At 37.1% G+C, this 22,467-nt stretch overlaps 1 protein-coding gene across 10 annotated transcripts in view; it reads left to right on the plus strand.

Annotated features, from left to right (window-relative positions):
* The window catches only part of Psd3 (pleckstrin and Sec7 domain containing 3), a 527,712-nt gene that overhangs the window by 304,630 nt on the left and 200,615 nt on the right, over window positions 1-22,467 (plus strand). For 5 of the 10 annotated variants that reach the window (XM_029480436.2, XM_029480439.2, XM_085843937.1 and 2 more), the window contains 4 exons: window positions 14,814-15,020; window positions 15,129-15,209; window positions 17,289-17,401; window positions 19,475-19,535. In XM_029480436.2, coding sequence (XP_029336296.1) covers window positions 14,814-15,020; window positions 15,129-15,209; window positions 17,289-17,401; window positions 19,475-19,535 — 462 coding nt within the window. Of the gene's footprint in view, window positions 1-2,745; window positions 2,970-3,623; window positions 3,774-12,643; window positions 12,924-14,813; window positions 15,021-15,128; window positions 15,210-17,288; window positions 17,402-19,474; window positions 19,536-22,467 lie in introns of those variants that run through there. The other 5 variants (XM_029480437.2, XM_085843935.1, XM_085843940.1 and 2 more) reach the window with 4 other exon arrangements.

Raw genomic sequence — 22,467 nt, forward strand, 5'->3', positions numbered from 1 at the left:
TCTTAACGGACATTTTCATGGCACATACCTGCTAGATACTGTTGTGAGCACATTATCAACATTAAAACTCATTTAATCCTAGCAATTTCCCTGATCTGATCATTTTTCCTATTTATCTAAGAAATTTTTTTCCTCTATCGCCATTTTAAGCATTCTCCACCTGTGTTTGCTGATCCTTCACCTGTGCTCAGGAATCTAGTGACGCTGGTGTCTTGTGCAAGCCATGTGACTTGTGCTAGTCTCCATGCTAAGAGAATCTCTCATTTTTGTCTACCTGGTAAATACCACCTTTTGGTTCAGGATTGTGCAGAGCTCAGCCTGCTAAGCTGTAGTCCTGGTTTCCCTATTTTAGTGTCTCTTGGAGCCTAGGAACATGAGACCCTTGATGTAAGGAGCTATATTTTGCTCTTAATATCATGTCTAACATGAATTGTGAAGCAACTGATGTTGCTGAGGAGGAACTTTGTAGATTGTTAGGGAACTGGATCTTCTTCTTAAGCCTCTTGTCTTAACTGTGACATTAAAATTGTGCAACACAATGCTAAAACTGTGATAGTGCTCACATCGCTCAGATATGAACTGATAATAAATATATTGCAACACTAAAGCTTAGCACTTAGAGTACATTTGAAAGAAAGTGCGCTACCTCTGGCTATAGATATCTCTCAGTGTTCAAGTATAAAATGGAAGTTGATCCTGAGTGTGTGTGACCATAATTAGTTTTTTAAACATCAAAAGCAGACCTTTCAGATAGCCTTTCCAGATGGCCTTTGCTGTTTATGTGCAGTGGTTAATGCATTAAAGATAACCTCACAGGGGCACAAAAATGCATCCATGTTGAATTAGGCAATAAAGCCAGAAACTTCCCCCTTGGATTAGTTTGACAAAGAGCAAGCTCAAATCTGAACTTTCCACTTCTATTCCTGTGTTTCTGTCTGCAGTTTGTGGTTACTGGTTTATTCCCTACCCCCCACTCTCTCTCTCTCTCTTTATGTCTGTCTGTCTGTCTGTCTGTCTAATCTGTCCCTGTTGTCTCTCTGAAGTATCTGTATCTTTGCCAGTGCCTAACGAAGGGAAAGGAATATGAATTTTTTAAAAAATAGAAATCATTAAGAGTTTACAGGAAAGAAGTTACTTTACTGACCCTAACTGACTTGGAATATCAGTCAAAATCTCCTAACAGATATTATCAACCTTTTTATACCCATTGCTTCCATCATGTATGACATATTTATTTTAAGTTGCTTCCAGCATGTTGTCTGCAAATGATTACCACATACCACATATATGTATGTATGTAAATATGTATATTATTCTGTGTCAGAGGCAAGGAAGAGTATACGACTTAAGACAAAAGCTATGTCTTTAGCTTATGTTTGTAAAGCTGATTGCATGGAAAATCCGAGGCATCCATCTGCTTACAGATCGAGCTGGGAAATGGTTCCATTGTTCTCTTAAAGACAGGTTAAATTTAAACAGGCTGAGTACACAGTAGGATAGCAGGTTAAATACACAGTCTTAAGTGATTTCAAGATATTAACTTGGATGTAGCATCTGGACAAAGATTCAAGAGATCTTCACAACAATATCACCACAGTTGTGAAGGCTGACATGCATTCTTCAACCCCCAGGTTTATGTTACTGAAATTTTTATGTGTGATATGACAAATTCTCTCACCAGTGGTGCTATTTCTATTTATTCTTCCAAGGGTGCCTTTACAGATATACTATGTATAGAGAATATAAGATAACATCACATTTTTCTAGCATTTGAAGAATAGTACAATAAGTTGGACCTTGGAAGTTAGAAAAGAAATTGCTGATATAATTCTATTTGGACCTAAGAATTATCCAAATTCATGTGAAGAGTGCAGTATATTTGCTTATGACAGAGAAACACTGTGACTGGAAGATTGTCAATTCCTCTTCTTCTGTCTGCCCATCCATCCAGGAAGCTTATCACAGGACTTACTGTAATTGTTTTTAATGATTATGGAGGCTGAGAAGTCCCTTGCAGGTGATAAACCCATCAGTCACCATCAAGAGGGTTGTTTGAAAGCTGGAGAGCAGGGGGCTAGTTGTATAATCATCTAAGCTCCATCTGTGAGCCGATGGATGTTCTCGTTCAAGATGAAACGAAGATAGACTTGACTAGCCTGAGGTTGATTTACCCATTCTTCACCATTTTTGTTCCATGTAGGCTCACAGTGGATTTGAATGATGCTTATCCACATAGGAAGGGTGCATGTGTTTCATTCATTTTCCATATTCAAATGCTAGTCTCTTATAGATGGACCTTTATAGATATACTGAAAAATAGTATTTGCTCATATATCTAGGTACCCTGTGGTCTAGTGGGAGATTAGACAGCCTAGCACATGGTGCTGTAAGGAGAGGAAATATGAGGAAATTTGAGCATCTGGTCAAATAAATGGGCGCTGAATCAATGAATGTAAGGTCTATTGGATACTCTGATATTTCTAGTAATTTTAGAGTCAGAAATGAGCTGCACACATTGGCTAGGGGAGAGACCAGATCTTTACAGACCATTTTCAGTCCTGCTAAAAGTTTTGATATTTTAAATTGACAATGTTAAAAATAATAAATAATAATTTCATATCCTCCTTTGAAAATTATTTGGGCTGAGTTATTGTTTACCACTATAAAGGATTTGCGTTCCCACAACACTCCATAACCCTCCCTGATTGATAAGAGACAACATGGTTAGAATGTGGTTGCCTGTATGAGTACACATTGACTTTTTAGGTACCTCTTCTACATGATGAATCACAAACTAGGTTGCACTCTAGAGCACCCTAGAGCCTGTGACTCCTTATTATTTACAGGTAATACCCTACAATCTGAATTTTCTTGGTCAAGGGTCTCTCACACCCAATAAAGTTAAGCGTCCCATGGGCCTCTCTTCTGAGGACAGCTGGCAATTCCAAACCTACTGTGTGCTTTGAAAGGTCAGTAACTCATTGACTTTTAACTTGTCTGTGCTGGGGCTGGATAGGTTCCAATACCTGAATGAGTTTGTCACCTATAGCACCCGAGCCTGCATCAGCATTGCAGTAAGGAAGAAGGTGATTTTCAGTAAACATTTGTAAACACAGGCAGGGTGAATGAGAACATTATACGTGCTTGGTATGAAGCATCTCTAAGTGTGAGGTGAGCACAAAGCAGCAACCTTGTTTGTAGTACTGAGCTTTCTCCAAACTTTAGCAGTATTTAGTGGGGGGCTACTTCTGGAAATATTTTGGTTGCTATGGAGTGACTAGCATGTGACAACATTGTGACAAGGTGCAGAGGTGTCATCCTTGAGTGGCTTGGAGCTGGTAACATTTCATTGCAGGCCATTGTAGACTTTAGGATCTCTTGTGCCAGTCTGATTCCCAGTGGGACAGGACTTCTGACACCTTTGGGGATGACAGAGCAGAGAACTCACACCTCTGCTATTATTGCCACTTGACCTGTTCTCTCTCTCTCTCTCTCTCTCTCTCTCTCTCTCTCTCTCTCTCTCTTTTTTTTTTTTAGTGGCTATGGTAAAATTCCTGTTGTAGGGCTTGTCAGAACTGACTTATAAGATGTCTGAGGTTTATTTTGTCTGCACTCCTTCCTACTATAGCAGGTCAGAATGTCAAACCAAGACAGTCTCCCTGGCTAGGGTTGAAGGAGAAATTTAAAATGAATTTTAAGAACAGTACAAAAGTGACTAGTATTTTCTCCCAGTCCAGAGGGAAGGATTGTGTCCTCCGGTGCAGTCCCGTATGGTAAGTGTCTTGCAGCTTGGATGTTTTTCTGTCTTTTGACATGGCTCTTTTTATCTCTTCCCTTTATTTTCTTCCTTCTTTATAATATATTTATAATATTCCTTATAAAATCACCAGAATGAGGTTTATTATATGTTTTATATATATAATTAGAAATAAATGAGTAACTTTTCATGGATTCGAATAACTACAGATCATTGTTAAGTAGGCAGATTTGCTGGGATAAAAGTGGTAAGCAGGACCCAGAAAAAGGCTGAAGGAGATAGAGGTGTGCTTACAAACTTTAGGTATTCTGAAGTTGATAAAGGTAAGGCAAATAAGGTTAGAACAAATTGTGTTCTGAAATATGTGCATTCTCTGAAAGTCACTAAATGCATATCTGTTCTGTGTCTCTCTCTGGTTGCAGTTTCTTATACCAGATAGGAGTTTTCAAAGTGTCTCATGTCTACATGTTGAGGTGGTTAGGTCAACAAGCAGAGATGGTAATTACAGTTTCCCACTTACAAATTTAGTATGATCCTATTTAAGAAAAAATTCTAATGTCAATCATTTCTAGTGTATTTGTTGTGCAATAATGATGAAAGCAATGCTTAAAACATCCTCACTTCAGGGTCCTGGAATGTAATACTTTAAAAAGCACTGAACAATTTGGGTGAAGTTCTCCAACAATTTGAATGATAATGTTTGGGACTTTCACAAACCTCTAGGATTAAATACAGAAAGTCAGATACCAAAATAACATACATTGCCCAAAACAGGAAAGAACTTTGTGTCATCATTATTTGATTATCATCACATATCAATAAATAAAGGAGCATAAGACAGTCTTCCTAAAAATTAGGTACTAGAGAATTTTAAGGTCACTATACATCAGTAAAAGCGAATAGGCAGATAAAATATGCAATGCTTCTACTACGGACCTTGAGATAAATCAGCGCCACTAGCCAGAGATGTGTTACCAGCTTACTATGCTAAAGTACTTTACAAAATTTGAAAAAATTCTATTAATAATGCTTAGCCTGAGGTATTTTTGCATCCCAATAAGAAGTAGTTGCTTGTTTTTGATGCTTTTGTATATATAATACTTTTGTCTTCTTACCAACTCATAGCATGATCATTTAAAAGGCCTTATAAATATTAGTTAAGTCAAGAGAAACCAACAGTGTAATTTTCATTTGACACAGAAAGTAAATATCTGTGGTCACTTGTCAGACAGAGTTTGTACTGCCTGCTGTATGAGAAACTATTCTAAAGTCTGAAATGTTTGATAAGACAGGAATTCGTGAAATATATATTTACAATTTTGTTTTGCTGAAAGGATTTAGTGCTCTTGCCTAAATTATCTGGAAGGTTTGGTAGAAGAAAAGTTAGGAGAGAATTTACTTTTATTATTATTATTGTTATTATTATTACTTGCTTTCTGTAGCATCTCTGGTCCTCTGGTCTCTTTCCTCCCTTTATAGGAAAGCTTCAGAGCTTGTTCTGAGGGATACTTTGGGGTACAAACTGGTTTGCACAGCCTCTAATACAGCTTCTTTACTAGCTTTTGAATTTTCTCCCATCTATCCTGAACAGGTTTTTTATATCCTTTTAAACTTGCTTGAAAAGTATATGCTGGCAATTTTGTTGAGACTTAGCCTACCTCTGGGGAAGGCTGAGTTTTGAAAAGGTCAATTAAAGGCTGACCTTTCCACCTCTGCTCCGTTTGGTGATATGATAAACAGACAGGGATGGGGCTGGAGACCTCAGTCCTATTCCTGCATCATGTGTTTTCATATGATGCTGTTACTAGATGATCCACGCCGCTTAAGCTCTTTAGTTTGCTTTCTTCAGGCCATATGTCCTAAAGGCAGGCAACTCTTAAGTTCAACAGCACATCCCTAGACTCACGCAGCATCTCTCATGTAAGAAGTACAGCCTAGACCCTACAAGGGCTTCTTTTCTAATGTTTGTATCAAAGGGGAACAATGTTTAAATCACACGGAGAAACTGGACCATGAAGTTCTATTGTTGTAAAATGAGATGCTATTATGTAAAATGCATGCCTTATTTGAGAAAGCCAGAAATTGTGTTTGATTTTTAAACATCTGTTAACCCGGGTGGAGAGTTAAAGACAGATCCCTGTGGCTGGTTGTAGGCCAGCCTAATCTACTTAAGGAATTCTAGGACAGTGAGAGACCCTATCTAAAGTAAAGATTGTCTTCTGTATTCTAAATGCATGCACATCTGCATGTTCCACCCCCCATGCATACCTATTACATGTATACACACAGAAATGTACAAGACCAAAAATCTCTGTTTGAAAAGGGACATGTTTAACTCTTTGGTTCCTGCTTGTAATTTAAGAGGAAAGATGTCCTGACATACACAGATGTAGCTTTTAGTTGTCTGCCAAGCAAGACATAGGAAGGAATGGCATAGATATACAACATGGTGATAGGAATGCTGTTGAATAAGCAATATGTAACTTTAAAATTGTAGCCATTACCCATGTAAAGATTGCCTACTTTATAAAATACCTACTGCCAATTTTTGTAGCAAAATGCATGTTTCTTCACTGCCCAGTCCTATCCCTTGAAGCAGCTCCTTTATCTCTTCTGCTAAATAGCCTCTGAGACCAGAGTACAATATTGGCTTATTCACTTGAACTTAACATGAAAGAGGAGGCTGTCCAATGATATTCTATGAGTATTCTAGAAAAATGAGTCCTACTCCACACAAATTATGCTTCTTTTCTTGCCCACTGGATTTAGGATCCACTGGTCTTAACTTGTAATGATCATATAATGTTTTTGTACTTGATTATGAGACATAATTCCTTTCAGGTTATCCACTTCAAATTACTGTGGTATGTTTTTATTAAGGTGGACAGTATTACAGATACTACTTTATCATTTGAAAGTTGGCACAAAAGAACTGCAACTTAGGAAAACAAGCACCCCGACCTAGTGATTCATGTTGGTTCTCTGAGTGCTTGGGAGGCAAGAGAGAAAAAAATCAAGAGTTCAAGAAGCCTGTCTTAAAAAACCCCAAATATCCAAATGCAGAAAAGTGAAAACCGGAATCATTTGTGTTGTTCAATGAACAAGAAGCATCAATGCCTATCAGGGTGAAAATTTCAGTTATTAGAAAGAAATGCTTTGCAGGCAATGTGTTCATTTGGTGGGGTCAAGTAGTCTGAGGCCTACTGTTGTGCACACTGGCGCCCTCGTGTGGAATTCAGAGTGTATGGCTCAGGAAAAGTAAGTTAAAAGGGCATCCTGGAGAGGGAAGGCAGTAGTTGAAATCACCATAGTAATTTTGCTTCTACACTGTGCAGAAAAGATCTTCCAGGAGCTTTGATAACTAGATTTTTTTTCTCTTATTCTTTAAATCATGAGTTATCTTCTGGAAAACTATATTCTGTGTAGACATATAAAATGTCATTTGGGGGCATTTGTCTTTACAGAGTCAATTACCAATTCCTCCCGAATGCCACCTGATGTTTCTGTAGCGTGTGTCCAATGTATTTTACTATCATCAAAACAAACAGATAGTAACCTTGATGTTGAAAGTGGTAGGGGTAAGTAGAAGGGATAAAATGGACCTGATCCTGGTAGCAGACCAGCACTGTCCCAAGGAATTTGCATAGAGCTTTTCACTTACTCGTGACAGCCTCTTGTGAAATTGATCCTGTTATTTCCATTTTATAGTGGGAAACCATGAGAGAATGGACATCGTTACTCAAGATCCCAGCCTGGTTAGGAGTTGGAGCCAGTGTTGGAATTTTGACTGTATAACTGTTATTGGTAGGGATTCACTTTTCAAAAGCATTGTCTGGATTAGTAATTGTTCCTCTTCTGGCAAACTGATCATTAAGAATTTTGTTTTAAAATGAGGGAAGACAGTCTGAAACGATTCCTTTTGCTGTATAGAACTTTGCTCCTCCTAGATGTATTGGGTGTGCATTTCAGCCATCCTTAGTCATGCTAAGCACTATAGCTTTCTCCTCATGATTGTGTCTTCTATGTTGAGTGGCTATTGGAATGCTGCAGTTTCCACAGATGTGGATAGTTATCTGATTCTTTGAACCAAGTTTACAGTCTTTTTTTCTTTTTTTTTTGTCATTTCTTTGGAGGCATGAACTTTACATGTGCTCTTTTATTCCTCTTGAATTCATTATTTTGGTTGGTGGCTTCACATTTCCATGAGCTGAGTAAGAGCTGTCCTTCTTTCTTTCTCTCTCTCAGCATCACCTCATGTGTCTCATTGCTCACTGTGTACCTCCTTTTACCTTCTCAACATTTCAGAATGGAATTTTCTTCATATTTGTGCAAACTCCAAGTTCAGATTTTCAGGTGTTGACCTCCTATCTGGTTTCTCTGCCTTCAGTTTTTCCTTTATATTAAAAGCGAAAGGGGGCCTACCAAAACTCCAAACAAATAAACTATATATTCTTGAAGGCAATTGAAAAACTATTCACTTATTTATGTGTGTGCCTCAATGTATGTATGTGTACCACATTTGTGCAGGAACAAAGAAGAGCTAGAATTGAAGGTAGTGTGAGCTGCCAAGTATGTGCTTGGAATCAAACCAGCTCATCTGTAAGAGCAACAAGTACTCTTAACGTCATTGACATTGTTTTTTAGTTCCTTGATGGCAATATTTGCATGTAATCAAAGACCCAAGAGGGATCAGGAATCCCACTTTGGGTTATGGGTGGATAACATATATTGAAGTTGTCAGAGGAGGCCTCATTGAAAAGGTAGCATTTGAAACAAACTCGAAAGAGAAATCAGTCATGTTTTTTTTTTTTTTTTTTTTTTGACATAAAAAACATTGTAGATAGAGAAGATCCAGGGGAAAGGCCCAGAAGCTAGCACAGTGATAAATAAGAACAAGCTAGATGGGTAAGACTTCATATGGGTCTGAGTGGTGACCCAGAATCCTGACATCATCTCAGAATCATTTCGGGTCTTAAAAGGGAAATGCTAAGACCTTCCTTAAGGCCAGGAGACTGACAACTTCCTTGAGGGAGGCCTTGGCCTTTATCTTTTCTTAATGTTTCATATATATCATATCTGCATGCTTCCTTGGACATCCCAAGGCTAATTCATTTAAGGTAGACCATCTTTTCTGTCAGAACATCCTGATCTTTGGATCATGGCTAGTGCCAGATATGCCTTCCAAGTGCTGGCACGAAAGGTTAATGTCGCTACTCTCACATCTCAAATTAGGACTCATTAGCAAATCATCCAGTACCTGAAGCAGTGGTCATTGCCACTTCTGCAGTAAAGTCTTCCCTGCAATACTGATGGTCTTCTATTTGCTCTCTTACACTTTATTGTTTTAAAAATCCCAGCACTCGGGAGGCGGAGGCAGGTGGATTTCTGAGTTCGAGGCCAGCCTGGTCTACAAAGTGAGTGCCAGGACAGCCAGGGCTATACAGAGAAACCCTGTCTCGAAAAACCAAAAAAAAAAAAAAAAAAAAAAGTGAAAGGCTTACCCTTTAAAATACAAATTGAGACTTAGTTTTTTGGTCTGTCATGTATGTTTATGTCTGTGTACACAGGTAAGCATATGTGTGGAGATCAGAGGACATCTTGTTTTTTGAGACAGGACCCTCTCTAGCCTGGATATCATTAACTAGACTAAGATGGCTACCCAGTGATCCTCAGGGCACTCTCTGTATCCACTTTTTCAACACTGACACATCCTTGGTAGCTCACAGTAACTTTAACCATGAAGATCCCTGAAGATATGATGGGACTTTTTCTGTGAAGTTGCAGATTCTCAGCACCGAAAGGAAGCAGTCCTTAAGATAGACTTTATAACAATATCTCCCAAGTACTGTGTTCACTGTTAGTTTAAAACATAGCCATGCGTTGCTTAAAGAGGTACATTCTGAAAATGCATTGTCAGCAGACTCCATTGCATGGACATCAGAACATCTCCTTAGTCTAAGGTAGTACAGCTCACTACACACCTACCCATATGAGTATGCTATCATCTAAGAGGTCTTGAGCATCTCTCAAGTGTCATTGTGTCAAGTGAATGGCAAGAATGGCAGCTCCTTGTTTCCACAGATATTGTGCTGTGTTTCTTCTTGTGGCACAGCTTTTACAAAGCTGTATTTTTCTGTGGCTGCTGTCATAAAACCTCAATGCTGAGAAGATGACTAACAATATTCCCTTTGACTCTCCTTTTGAGAAATTGCATAGTTGTCAACAAGTACATACAATTAATTAGTGGGTAATTTTTTTTAACATTATTAACATTAAGTATATTTCAACTTAAATGTACCTTTTAAATAGCAATAAATTAAGTCCATTTAATGTTAGTACACTATTATTCAAAATTAAACAGAATTGCTAAATATTTATTTATTTATTTATTTATTTATTTATTGCTTAGAGTGTAACATAGTTTGTACTTAAGGTTCTATGAACTGGGAAAACTTGAGAGCGTTGAATCTATGGAGCACCCTAATAATCCTCATTAGTTTCTGAATCTTCTCTTCATTCGCTCTGGTCCAGCATGTTTTCACACATGCTGTAGCATTTAGGCTTTAAACTGGTTGTTTTCTCTGCCTAGAATGTATTTCATTTCTTGTACTGGTGTGGCTAGTTTTCTTCAAGTCTTGCTCAAATGTTGCTTGTTCAAATAGGCATCCTGTAACTACTTTCTATATGAATATATCTACCTATAACCCACGTTGGGATTCCTGTTCTCTTTTGATACTTCTGTTACTATAACAGATCTCACCTTCAAGTATATATGATTTATTTGTTTATCTTTATTCTTTAGTTGTGTTGAGTTTTGATGACTGAAATATTCCAGGCACCACACATAGAAAAAAACCTTTCTTCACATTGTTCCCTTTGCACTCTCTTCATGTATACAGGCCACATTCCAAGCTCTACGAACTGATCCCATGGTGTCCTGGAGAAGTAAGAGCTTTCTAAGCTCTCTTGCTACACCTTTAGAGTACCTGGGCTATGCCTCTTTGGTTGCAATGACTTTCATAACTCCTGATTCTCAGTTGCTGCTACTGTCAGTCAGTTACAGTCTGTGTTCTCATCACTACACTAGGCTGAAATGACTCAATAGGAGGATGTAATGTCTGTAGCAGTCTGCTCATTAGGTTCCTCCAATGTCTTCTAAAGTCTGTTACCAACAATGACATGTGGCTTACACTTTCTAATTTATGACTGTGAAAAAAGTGACATCAGTGGGTGACAGATACATTACCTTCCATACGTTGTCTAGCAAAGGCAAGTGAGAAGAACCCTCAGACGGTGGCTAGCAATGGCTTCAGCTGTAATAGGACCACTTTGACATCTTCAGGTTCACAGAATAGGTAGGCACAGGGGCAACAAACCAACAGGCTCAAAGCAGTTTTCTTGGTAGTAAGGAAAGTCATAAAACAAGAGTTTTAAGAGCATTGTGAAGTACATGCAAAATCATGAACCACAAACTGCCTCTGAGAAAGAAAATGTCATGGTTGTTTACATCATTTGTTTCCTAGGCCTGCAGAGACAATACAGAATTCAGTCCTCATAGGAACTCATATAAACAACAAATCACTCAGAACTGCCATCCACCCACAACAATAACACCTCTAGTATACTGTTCACCTGAGACAGTCTAACACTGGTTGGGCACTCACTGTTGGGCAGTCACTCAGCTAAGTGCTGCATACATGTTGTTCACCCAAGCAAGAGTCTTAGGAAAGGGGCCGAGGAGAACATGTTTTATATATAGGGAAGCTTGGGCTCTAGGACCCATCTTCATGCTGTGTATCATAAGCAGTCGCTACTGCTAGCCATCTGGTGATATACATGTCCTCACTGATTCAAGAAAATGTTTACCAAGTTTCTTATGATAGACAGGCAATGGTTCAGTTACTTGGGATATTTACGTAAAGAAAATACAATCAAAGATAAACATGCGTCTCGAGGCTGTACTCCATAGATTCAAAGTTCTCAAACAAGGTAGAAAATATCTCTAGAAGAGTTGTTTCCTGCTTGTGTTGGGGTTTGTGTATCTTACCCCGGGATAAGAGTTTTTGTCTTGAGTAGGAGTTGGGTAAAGTAGTCATAATTCTAGTGGTGGTCGTCTGACTAGGAGAGAACAACAAAAATGTATGGAAAAGGGTTTCCACTTGTACCCTGAGGGCATTAGAGAAGACCCAGTTCATTGTAGGCAACTGAAAGTCTTGAGCAAACAACAGAAAAATAGAAATATGAAGTTACAAGAGCAAGTCAGCACATACACAGAGGTATCATTGTGAAACCAGCAGTAGGAACACCATTCCTGCAGTGTGAAGACGCTTTTTAGGAAATAGTGTTGCCAGATAAAATAAAGAATTCCCAGTTAATCTTGAGTTTCAGATAAACAATGATTTAAAAAAAATTAATCTCTCAGTATTTGATAGAGATGCTAGAGATGTATACATGAAACACTGTTTCGTACTTACCTGAAACTTAAGACACCTGGGCATTTTGCTACTTTTATTTGGAAAATCTAATAATCTGTTAAAATACAAATGCTCTATGAAGGCATAGTGATCAGACTCCATGATCTGATGTGGATTGTTGAGAGTTGCCATAGTTACTTGGCTGTGGGAAATAAAGGCCCCATTGAAGTATTTCCTAGAATACAGGGGTGGGGACACTGAAGTAATTGGTAGAGATCTTACTATTATGAGATCTCGAAGACAAGAAGGGGAATAAAGCTGGAAAGGAGATATCTAACTACTGAAAACATCTAGTACTCAACAGACCAGAGGAACCCTGTTTGTGGATTTAGGAAAGAAGAATGAGTGTTATCTCCCTCGAGGGACCATACAATCTGCTCTATCAAGTGTGAACAAGGCAGGGCTGCTTTGTCTTTTATTCCCATCCAACACAGTGGCTCGTGTGTTCTGGCTCTTGTTTTTATGGGGCTGTAAAAGCATTACAGAAACTCCAACAGTAAACAGGGCTGAGAATGTGAGGTCACAGTAACATGACCTCACAGTTAGTCAGGTCCTTGGAAGGCTGGGTAGATGAGTAGAACTGGAGCTAAAGTGAAGAACAGGAAGGAGGAGCAGGCTCTGTAAGATGTGTGGCGCAGACATGTCTTAGCAGTTGTCATGGGTATTATAATGTGTCTCATCTACTGCTACTGGTAAGTGTGCATTAAGGCCATCATGTTGTGATGGCTTACGATGTTACTTGTTTCTTGTTCCAAAAGAAGATGCTGAAAAGTCTAATTACAGAGACTCTAAAAGACATCTTTCCTGCCCTCATGAAGAAGACAAAGTGAGGTGAGCTAGGTTGGGCAAGAGGAAGAAGGAAGAAGCAGAAGTGTGACATGAGGACCGTGAGAAAAAACAGCCAGAGTTTTATTAGTAGTTGGTTCAATTTTGTAATTGGATTTGAACAAAATCAATCTGTTGGAATATGTCAAGTAATTAGAATCAGTTGCTTGCATGAAGTGATTAATTAAAAAAGAAAAGTCATGGACATGCTGAGAAATTAACAGTTATTAGTAATGTGCTGGTAAAGAAAATTCTTTCTTTTGGCACTTGTTTTTAGTACATTATTGTAATATTCAAAAGAATGTGTGTATATGTGTGTGTGTGTTCACACACATGTATGTGTATACATATATGTTTTTGCATGTGTGCCTGTAACTTACTTGATTGTAACCAACATTGTTCTTGGGGTATATAATGTACATTCTACTACTTATGTGGCAAAAATCTATTAATTTCCTTACTATGAAATTTCTAAGAGTTTATATAGCTATGCTCTAATTAATTAAATATACAGGTTTTCAGAAAATGATTGACAGTTTTAGCTTTCTAGGTAGGTTCAGGGTTAAAAAAATTGATAATCATTTTCATGAAATGACCATTATAAGAAAGCACTTTGTTGTTATTGGTATGCATTTTCTGTTGGAAATTGAAGGTGACGTTTTTGTTTAAGAAACATCATGAATCCTGATTTGTATAGTCAATTTCTGATTAGCTCATTGTTTGCAATTGATAATGGTTTGCAATTTGACTTAAAGGTGAAGATAGTTAGTATGGGTTTGGTCTTCTTCTGTTTTGTATGCTGGAGTTCCCCTGTGGTCTCCACTAGGAGCAAGTAAGTTGACATGACGGGAACAAATTTTCACATAGGTGGATAGATGTAAAGGCAGTCTGACTTAATAGCTCAGGCCTATGTAAGTTCTATGTTGCAACTGGCTTTCAAAAAACTATGATATATCTTAATTATTTGTGTTATCACAGTTACTCCAAAAGGATCATAAAATAAAATCTTGTCCTTAAGTATCTGTGTGACGACAGATTTTTCTCGAAATACTTCATTCAAAACAAGAGGTTTGAACAACAGGTGGTTCTGAGAGTCCTGTTGTCATCTAAAAGCTAGCCATCAATTTGTAAAAAATGTAAATCATTGAATTTTATATTATTTTAGGAATTGTTTTTTGGTAAAAATATATTACTTGTGTTATATAAAATGAAATTTTAAATATATTATGATTTACATTTCTGTTTTATTTACCAATATGGTACATATCGATAGATAAAATTGATATAAAGGAACTTGGTGCTCTCACTATTTAAAAATGTTAAGCCATTTTTTTAGGGCTTAGGCCAGAGATTCACAACCTATGTGTTATTACCCCTTGGGGGTGTTGAACAACCCTTTCCTAGGTCACCTAAGACCATCTGAAAACACAGAGAGTTACATTACAATTCATAACAACCAAAATTATAGCTAAGAAGTAGCAATGAACATAATTTTAATGTTAGGACCACCACAACAAGAGGAACTGTATTAAAGGGTTGCAGTATTAGTAGAATTGAGAACCACTGGCTTAGGCAATTATTTTTATAGTGTTTTCAAAATATAGTACTAGAATAATTTTTGTCAAATATTTAAATAGAAAACAGTGTTATTGAAAATAATTTTATATCGTTGATTTTACATTGTCAAGATGATTTCATCCATTCTTTATTTTTGGCCATACAAACATATTTCCTTTTATCTTTCTTTGTTTTTAAAGTAGGGACCGTTGTTTTGCTGAGGGGAAAACATCACGACTCGATGCTGGTTCTGAAATGGGGAGCACTGACATTCTGGAGAAGGAGACCACAGAAAGTCTCAGCAATGGGACTAACAGCAATGTGGAGGCAGCTAAAAGACTGGCCAAACGCTTGTATCATCTCGACAGATTCAAGAGATCGGACGTTGCAAAACACCTAGGCAAAAAGTATGTTCATGAGTTTGGTATTTGGCTGAACTTTCTATCCTGTGCTTTTTTTTTTCTTCTTTTTAAAATACTTGTCAGTTCAATAAACTCTACTCTGTTTCCTTATAGCAATGAATTTAGCAAGCTAGTTGCAGAAGAGTATCTGAAGTTTTTTGATTTCACAGGGATGACGCTGGATCAGTCTCTCAGGTATGATGAAACATTCCTTCTGTTCTTCATCACCTCCAAGTCATGACTTCTTAGCGGAGGAAGCAGTATCTCCTGGTTAGAGCCTGACTTTTCACCCCAATTCCATTTGCTTTGTGAGTTTGAATGATAATCCGGATCCTAAACAAAGAATAGGAAAAATGTCATGAGTATAATAACAGAGAGTAAAGAAACCATGAAATAAGCATGAACTGATACCCAGCATGTAGTAGGAAGGTTGAGTCCACATAGCGTGCTGAGGGATGGCCTGAAAGCAAATCTGGCTCTATTGAGGGTTGCCTTTTAATGTTCTATTACAGTAAAGCGTTGGGGAGCTTGTTAGGTAAGATGGTCTCAGAGTTCCTGTGTGTTGTAATTTACAACAGGATTTCCTTCTCTTCTTACTGAGCTCATACTCTGCTGGATAGAATGAGCACTGTTGTCTCACCCACTAGCAATCCACGTTTTATCTATTGTGAGTACTACTGCAGTCAACATGGGCACCTACATTCCTCCTTGAGACCCTACTTTCAGTTCTGTTGAATAAGTTCTGTTGTCAGTTAAAAAGATGATCGTTTACTGACTATGAAATTAGAGGCCTTTGTCCCTGAAGTATTTAGTTAATGTAGTAAATACAAAATATTTTCAGATGACATTTTGTTATTAAACTCTTGAATGGGATAAAAATAACTCAATGAGTAGAATCTAAAGGGTGCATCTGTGAAACAGATTGCTGTGTCTCCTTTAGGCTGAGTGTTTTAAATGAAGGCACACCAATACCCACTTTCAACACTTGAGCTATGGGACAGAGCCCCTGGTGAGCATTTAATCTTAGGAACCTCAAAGCACTCTGATCATCTAGTATAATCCTTTAATCTTATACTCAGATAACAACAACCCGGCTCTGAAGTGACGGTGGTCGTATTAGAACAGTGTGCAGGGTGTTCTTGTTAGGTAATGAAAACATCTAAGATGAAGGAATGGTTTAAATCTTTGCTCTGTGCTGTTATGTGTTATGTCAAAAGTTACAAAAAATAGTGATTAGTGTGCTTTACAATAATGAATTACAAATCTCTAGTAAGAAAGGAAACAAGATTTTCATAAAAATCAAGTTTATTACAAAAATTTTAAGGTAGTAAGAATTCCTAAAAAAATTAAATGATTTTTGTATGTAACCTATTGCTTGATATAAGGAATAGCTTAAGGTTTTATTTCCCAATTTCCTTCGCATGTATCTATCAATGATGTTGTGAGAATAGGCAAAATAAATTAACACAAGTCGGCTGTGTATGAAGCAGTGCACCTGCCATTTTAGAAGTCCGAATGTGGAGATTACCTGACTTAAGAACCCTGATAATGTGCGATTTTAGCACATAGCTCGTATGATTATACATTGAGTCAGTAATGTTTCTTTTTTTAACTTTTTGATTGATCTATTAAGATCAACTATTTGACAGTTGTGATTGGAAATCACTGGTGGTACTCAGGCTTTCTTAATCTATTAGCCTGGCCTGGTCTTACCCTCACATACTTCATAGATTATTTTATTAGTGTGTGTGTGTGTTGTGTCTGTGTATGTCTGTGTGTAGGTAGGTATAGTATTTGAAGTGTTTGGGTAAATACAGGTATGCATGTGCTACAGCAAACATGGCGATTAGAGGGCAGTTTTGATACTTCTTGGTTTCCACATTGTTTTTGAGGCAGGCCTCCATTTTTGTTTCAGTTGCTATGTTGAGTCCTCCAGATAGCTGGCCTGTGAACTTCTGAGCAATTCTTCTGTCTTGAACTCACTTCTCTGCAGGAGTTCTGGGAGTGTAGGTGCTTCTCATGGGAAATCTGCACTCAGGTCCTCAGGCTTGAGCGGCAAGCTTTGACCTGCTGAGACATCGCTCCTCTGCACATTTTTTTATTGCATTTAAATATCAATTTGCTTATTGAGTAGCCACCTAGTAAATTTTTTAGGTAATAAGGAGAAATGATTTAGGGTGTTGTATAATTAATTCTTTACATTTCTCTAAGTTAATTGTCAATATAACAATGTAAATGTCTTAAACATTTCTCTCCTTTATGATTCTTTCTCAGGTGTTTTTTAAAAGCATTTTCTCTCGTGGGAGAGACCCAGGAACGTGAGAGAGTGCTAATGCATTTTTCAAATAGATATTTTTCTTGTAATCCAGACACTATCACCTCAAAAGGTAATCTAATGGAAAGCTTGCAATTTTATTTGTGGTTATTTTCCTTATCCTAAAAATGTATTTTATTGTAAAAAATAAGTTATATTTAATTTACCTCCTCATTTGTTTATGTAAATGCAAGTTGAAATCATTAGTTTCATTTCCTGATATTCTCCTTTCATTTTTGTTTTTTCATATCATCTTTCTAGGAGGGTTTAATGACAACATATTTTTTGTTTTCATAATTATTTTTATTCTTTTAAAAATTTATAGTATAACAATGTACTTTATTTTTGTTGTCTTTCTATGCTCAGCTTTGCCCACTCAGGGATTTTGTGAGCAAAGCAGTTTATAATACAGTACTGGTGGTCTTACTTCTTATATTGCTATCCCTATAATTCTTGAAATCCATGTGTGTTTAGCTCAGTGATATGTTTTGTATATTTATATATCTCATTGCAGCTTTGATGAATCTTTGGTGCTCTTGTTTTGATATTAATCAAAATCTTTATAGCTGCCTTTCACTTGCGGCTTTAATGAAATATGAGTTTGTTTGCGGCACTGTTTTTACAGTGTAAAGTCATATTTAACTGTTTTCAGCACCAGTTCTACCCAAAAGGAGAGTCTGTTTCCATTTAAAATGCTGTAGTCATGAATAATCTCAAGTTTTAAGTGAAGCATATTTACTTTTAAGTGGGAAGTTTCTCAAAACTGTATTAATTCTGGAGTAAATTTCTAGGAAATAGAAGAATAGAGACTGCCAGTTAGCAATGTCCCTGTTCAGTCCACTCCCTCAGGCTGCAGCTAGTGGTCATCAATATCACATCCTTGTGTGTAAACTGGTACTATTTGGACCATTTATATCACCAGGTCAGCACCAACTAGAGAAGCTAGGGAATGGAAGAGGGTTGTTTCCATTATACTTGCAGGTGTAGGAAGATGTTAGCATGCTTGCATGCAGTGAGGCCTGTGGGGGGTGTCTGTACATCATTTTCCATGGGGGAGTTTGAATGTTGGCCACTGCCTTTTACAGTAATCCCAGGAGTTAGTTTTGAATGTATGAGAAGCAAGTGGAATGAATAAATATGCTTCTGGGCATATAAATGACATAGAAGGGAAACCACCTACTAAAGTAAAAGATTTGGTTTTGAAAGCAAGCTGTCTTTCCAATACATTTGGCATATGTTAATATGGTTTTCACTTTATCTAAAACTATTTTTATTTGTTTGTTATACTTGGGTTAAGAATTAGTAAAGAGAAAAGCTAACTCTGATATTTGTAGATAAGATGTTTAGCTATGTATACTTTTTATTTTACTGTATAAAGTAAGATGAAAATGAAAATTCCATTTAAGTATGAAATATTTCAGGCTTTGACCACATTTTTCCTGAATATTTAATTTTTAATCCTCCCAGAACATTTCAGTGTTTTACTTTTTGCTTCATCTATGACATACCAGGGGCAAAAACCTCTTATCTAAATGTGGCCTTTAAATAGTGTTGCAAAAACGTCTTTTATCTGCATATTTTAAATATTAAATGATTTATTTTCAGCTTGATACCGTAAGCTACAGAAAATTGAGAAAATATAGGTCAAAAGAAATGTTTTGTGATCCAGATATTTTGATGGATTCTTCTAGAAATATTTACATTTAATAGAATCCTAGTGCACACAGTATATGTCTCATCTTGATTCTCAAGCATCTCTCACTTTAGCCTATGTTCCTGTATAACATTCCTAATGTCCTCAATATTATAGTTTTGTTTCTGGAGAGTCATCTATGTCTCATAATGAACAATGTTTGTCTCTGTTTTTGTACTCATGTAGATCCTTAATTGTTTTTTTAGTGTAAAGCCCCAGCCGAGTTTCTGTGTTAAAGGACACTGCTTCAGTCTTTGTACGTGTAATGCCAAATTGCTCATCAGAGAGCTGCTACTAATTTATCAATAGAAGAGTTCAACTTTGCACATTGGAAGTTTATAATTTAACTCATTCATGTATGCTTTCTAAACAAATTTCTGTCTAGTACAGCACTGTGTTTTTAAGGCCTTTGTAATGTGCTATGTTAACAGTAGGCCCTTTTTTTTTTTGCAGATGGAGTTCATTGCCTCACCTGTGCTATGATGCTGCTCAACACAGATCTGCATGGCCATGTAAGTGTGTGCCTATGATGTTGTCTCTCCTGAGCTGCAGCATCACAGCTTTGTGGTTATACATATTTTCCTCTGCTCCCCCTTGCCTTATTCTATAGAGCATTCCCATAGCAAGTAGATAAATGTAATACATTGTCTCAAAAGAGAAACACCCCATTCATCACACATGGGATGCACAAAGAGGAATCTAAAAACCCAGCTGTTTCTCCATAGGTGCCTAGAATGGTTTTAATGTGTGTATTCTGTATTATCTTTCTCCACCAGATGGCAGACAGAAGTTTTACTTGTTTGAGGTTTTCTTTTATCATCTCTTAGCTAGCTATTCTAGTGGTTGATACATAATGTTGGAAGGATAATGTCAGAAATTGGCATTTAAGTTTTAATAGGGAAAACAATTTAGTCTTTTCTGAATTCTTCAACTCACCTGTTTTGTTAACTAGCTAAAATATCAATTAAAATCCATCACAAAACTATCTCATCACCTGTTTAAAATAAAGTATATACTTCATAAATTTATAATTTATAAACCTGTAATAGAAACGATTTTTTATCATTTTAATTATTACCTTCATCTTTGAGAAAATGAGAATATTTTAAGTAAATATAAACTAATCTATATTTATTTATAACAAAATTCTAGTTTCATGTGTTTTCGAGGGAAAAAGTCAAGCTTTTATGTAATTGAATATATCCGCCCTTGACATAATATATTTTACTTGTGATCTTAGAAGCTATGTGAAAATGACTACTATACAGCAACTATGTTTCAGTTTTCCAGGAGTTCACACAGTTCTCTTGATACTACAGAGCTCCTCTGTAAAGAAGCTAGTGTCGAGCTCTGTGGGACCTCTAAGCTTAACTAGCTATCATCAGAGGTCTAGGGTGGAGAAAGGGTTCCCCCAGCAGCCAAGAGAAGGGGAAATTAAATAATAGATTATACTGTTAATATAATCTTAACAAATCTGAAAGTACTCAGAAGTTCCCTTTTGCAATTTTTGAAGTATGATTTATAATAATTTGGTGGATTGGAGACACGTAGCAGAAATCATGCCCATCAAGAGGCTAGAACTTTCATGAAGACTTCTTGGATAATAGTGTAATAACATCACACAGAAGTGAAGGTATTGCAGTTCCCTAAGTGAGCATCTTGAAGTGTTTGAGTCCAGCATTTCTCCACGTGGCTAAGTGGAAGACCAGGCAATGGGTTGTCTGCTCCCTTCCTATGGACAGACAGGAGGCTCATTTACAACATGGTTCTATGAGTTCTGTGATGATAGGTACCTCCTATTTTTTGTTAAAAATGGTCAATTCAAAGATAGATGTGCCCATGTAGCATTGACCTATCCAGTGGTGTTCCAGCATAAAGAAGTCTCTTCATATAGATGTTTTTGAAGTCCCATCAGCATAAAATGGTTGTGTATTTATCATCCTTTAAGAAATGTCTGATAATGGAAAAATGTGCTAATATTTCATTCTTGTTGAAACATGTTGAGGTTATCAAACGATGTCTGAAAAAGTTGTTAATTTTGAGAGATTTATGTCTATTAAGTCCTGGATTGCTTTAAAATAGCTATTAATGTTTTAATAATACTTTGAGTTAAGCATACATCTTACTGCTCATAATAATTTGAAATAAAGCAGCAAGTATGGATGTGAGGTCTAATTTTTATTCAAATCACCTGCTGTTGTTGAATGCAGACACACTGTGGATATCTTGGTCTGTCACCATAGCTGCACAGTCATGAGGGCTAGACCCTCTGTCTAATCTCAGCTTCAGACCTCTTGAGGCAGACAATCCAATAAAGCAGCATGTACTGATCATGTGGCACACTCTTGGAATCTCAGGAGCTGGGAAATTGAGGTAGGAGCATTGAGAGTTTGAGGCTAGCAAGGGCTACATAGAGGTGCACTGCTAAGCAAAGAGAAGCAAGCAAACAAATAATTACATTCCTTTGACACCTGGAATGAAAGATATCTTAATGTTGCCTTTAGTTGTCCCAAATACAGATAGTTAGCAGTTGTCTAGCGTAGCAAGTAATTGATATAAAAAGAGGGAGTTGTAACTACTGTAACTCTCTAGCTCACTTACCTGGATTGTGTTTTCGGTGGTAGGTAAAAGTCTGTATTGTATGCTTAGGGCTGTCAAGTGTTCAGGCTTTTTTGTAATAGTTTTCTCTATTATGCAGTGCATACTAGTATAAATCTGTGGAGTGTATAGTTGCTATCATAAGAACTAACCATCTGAAAATGTGTTTTTTTCCTTATTTTTCCCCATGGATACATTTTAAAAATAAACTTTCCTTCTAGGTGGTAAGTGTCCATAATTCTGGATGTAGATTCTCTTGCATCATAATTGCCTGATCTATTCTAGTCTGTGTGTGACTGGTTAGCATGGCCATTCTGAGGCTGAATCATTCAGAAGATGAGTGAGTTCTTTCTAGTGTTTGCTTCATCCTTTTCCTTACTGCTACACTGCATAGGCCATCACCATCTCCTACCTGCTCCAATGCCAGAGTAACCCTGTGGGGGAAACTAATGAGCCATTTCCCTTCTCTTCTGTACCATTGTGCTCTAACAGCAACACAGCAGCATGACTTCCTAAGAAATGCTAAAGCCAGCTTGTCCACGTGCTTTCTACAGGGAAGAGCTAACTGGGAAGATTAATTGATTTGAGCTTCTTTTTTATTTTGTTTTTTTGTTTTTGGCTTGGTTTTGTGAGTCTTTCCTGTAAATAATGATGCTCTGCAAATGCATTGGTATGGACCCTTCTTCATCCTGCTGTTTTCACTAATAAGGTGATGGAATGAATACTAATAGAACAACCTGTAGTAGGCAGCTCCTCATTACATGCAGCAACACTTTTCTGTCACCAAATACCACAATACCAAGTACCAATAGTCTTATTATATGTTTTAAGTTTTGTACCATTTGAGC

This window comes from Mus caroli, unplaced genomic scaffold (assembly GCF_978045245.1).
Source record: "Mus caroli unplaced genomic scaffold, Mus_caroli_1 scaffold_10, whole genome shotgun sequence".
In the NCBI taxonomy this organism is placed as follows: domain Eukaryota; kingdom Metazoa; phylum Chordata; class Mammalia; order Rodentia; family Muridae; genus Mus; species Mus caroli.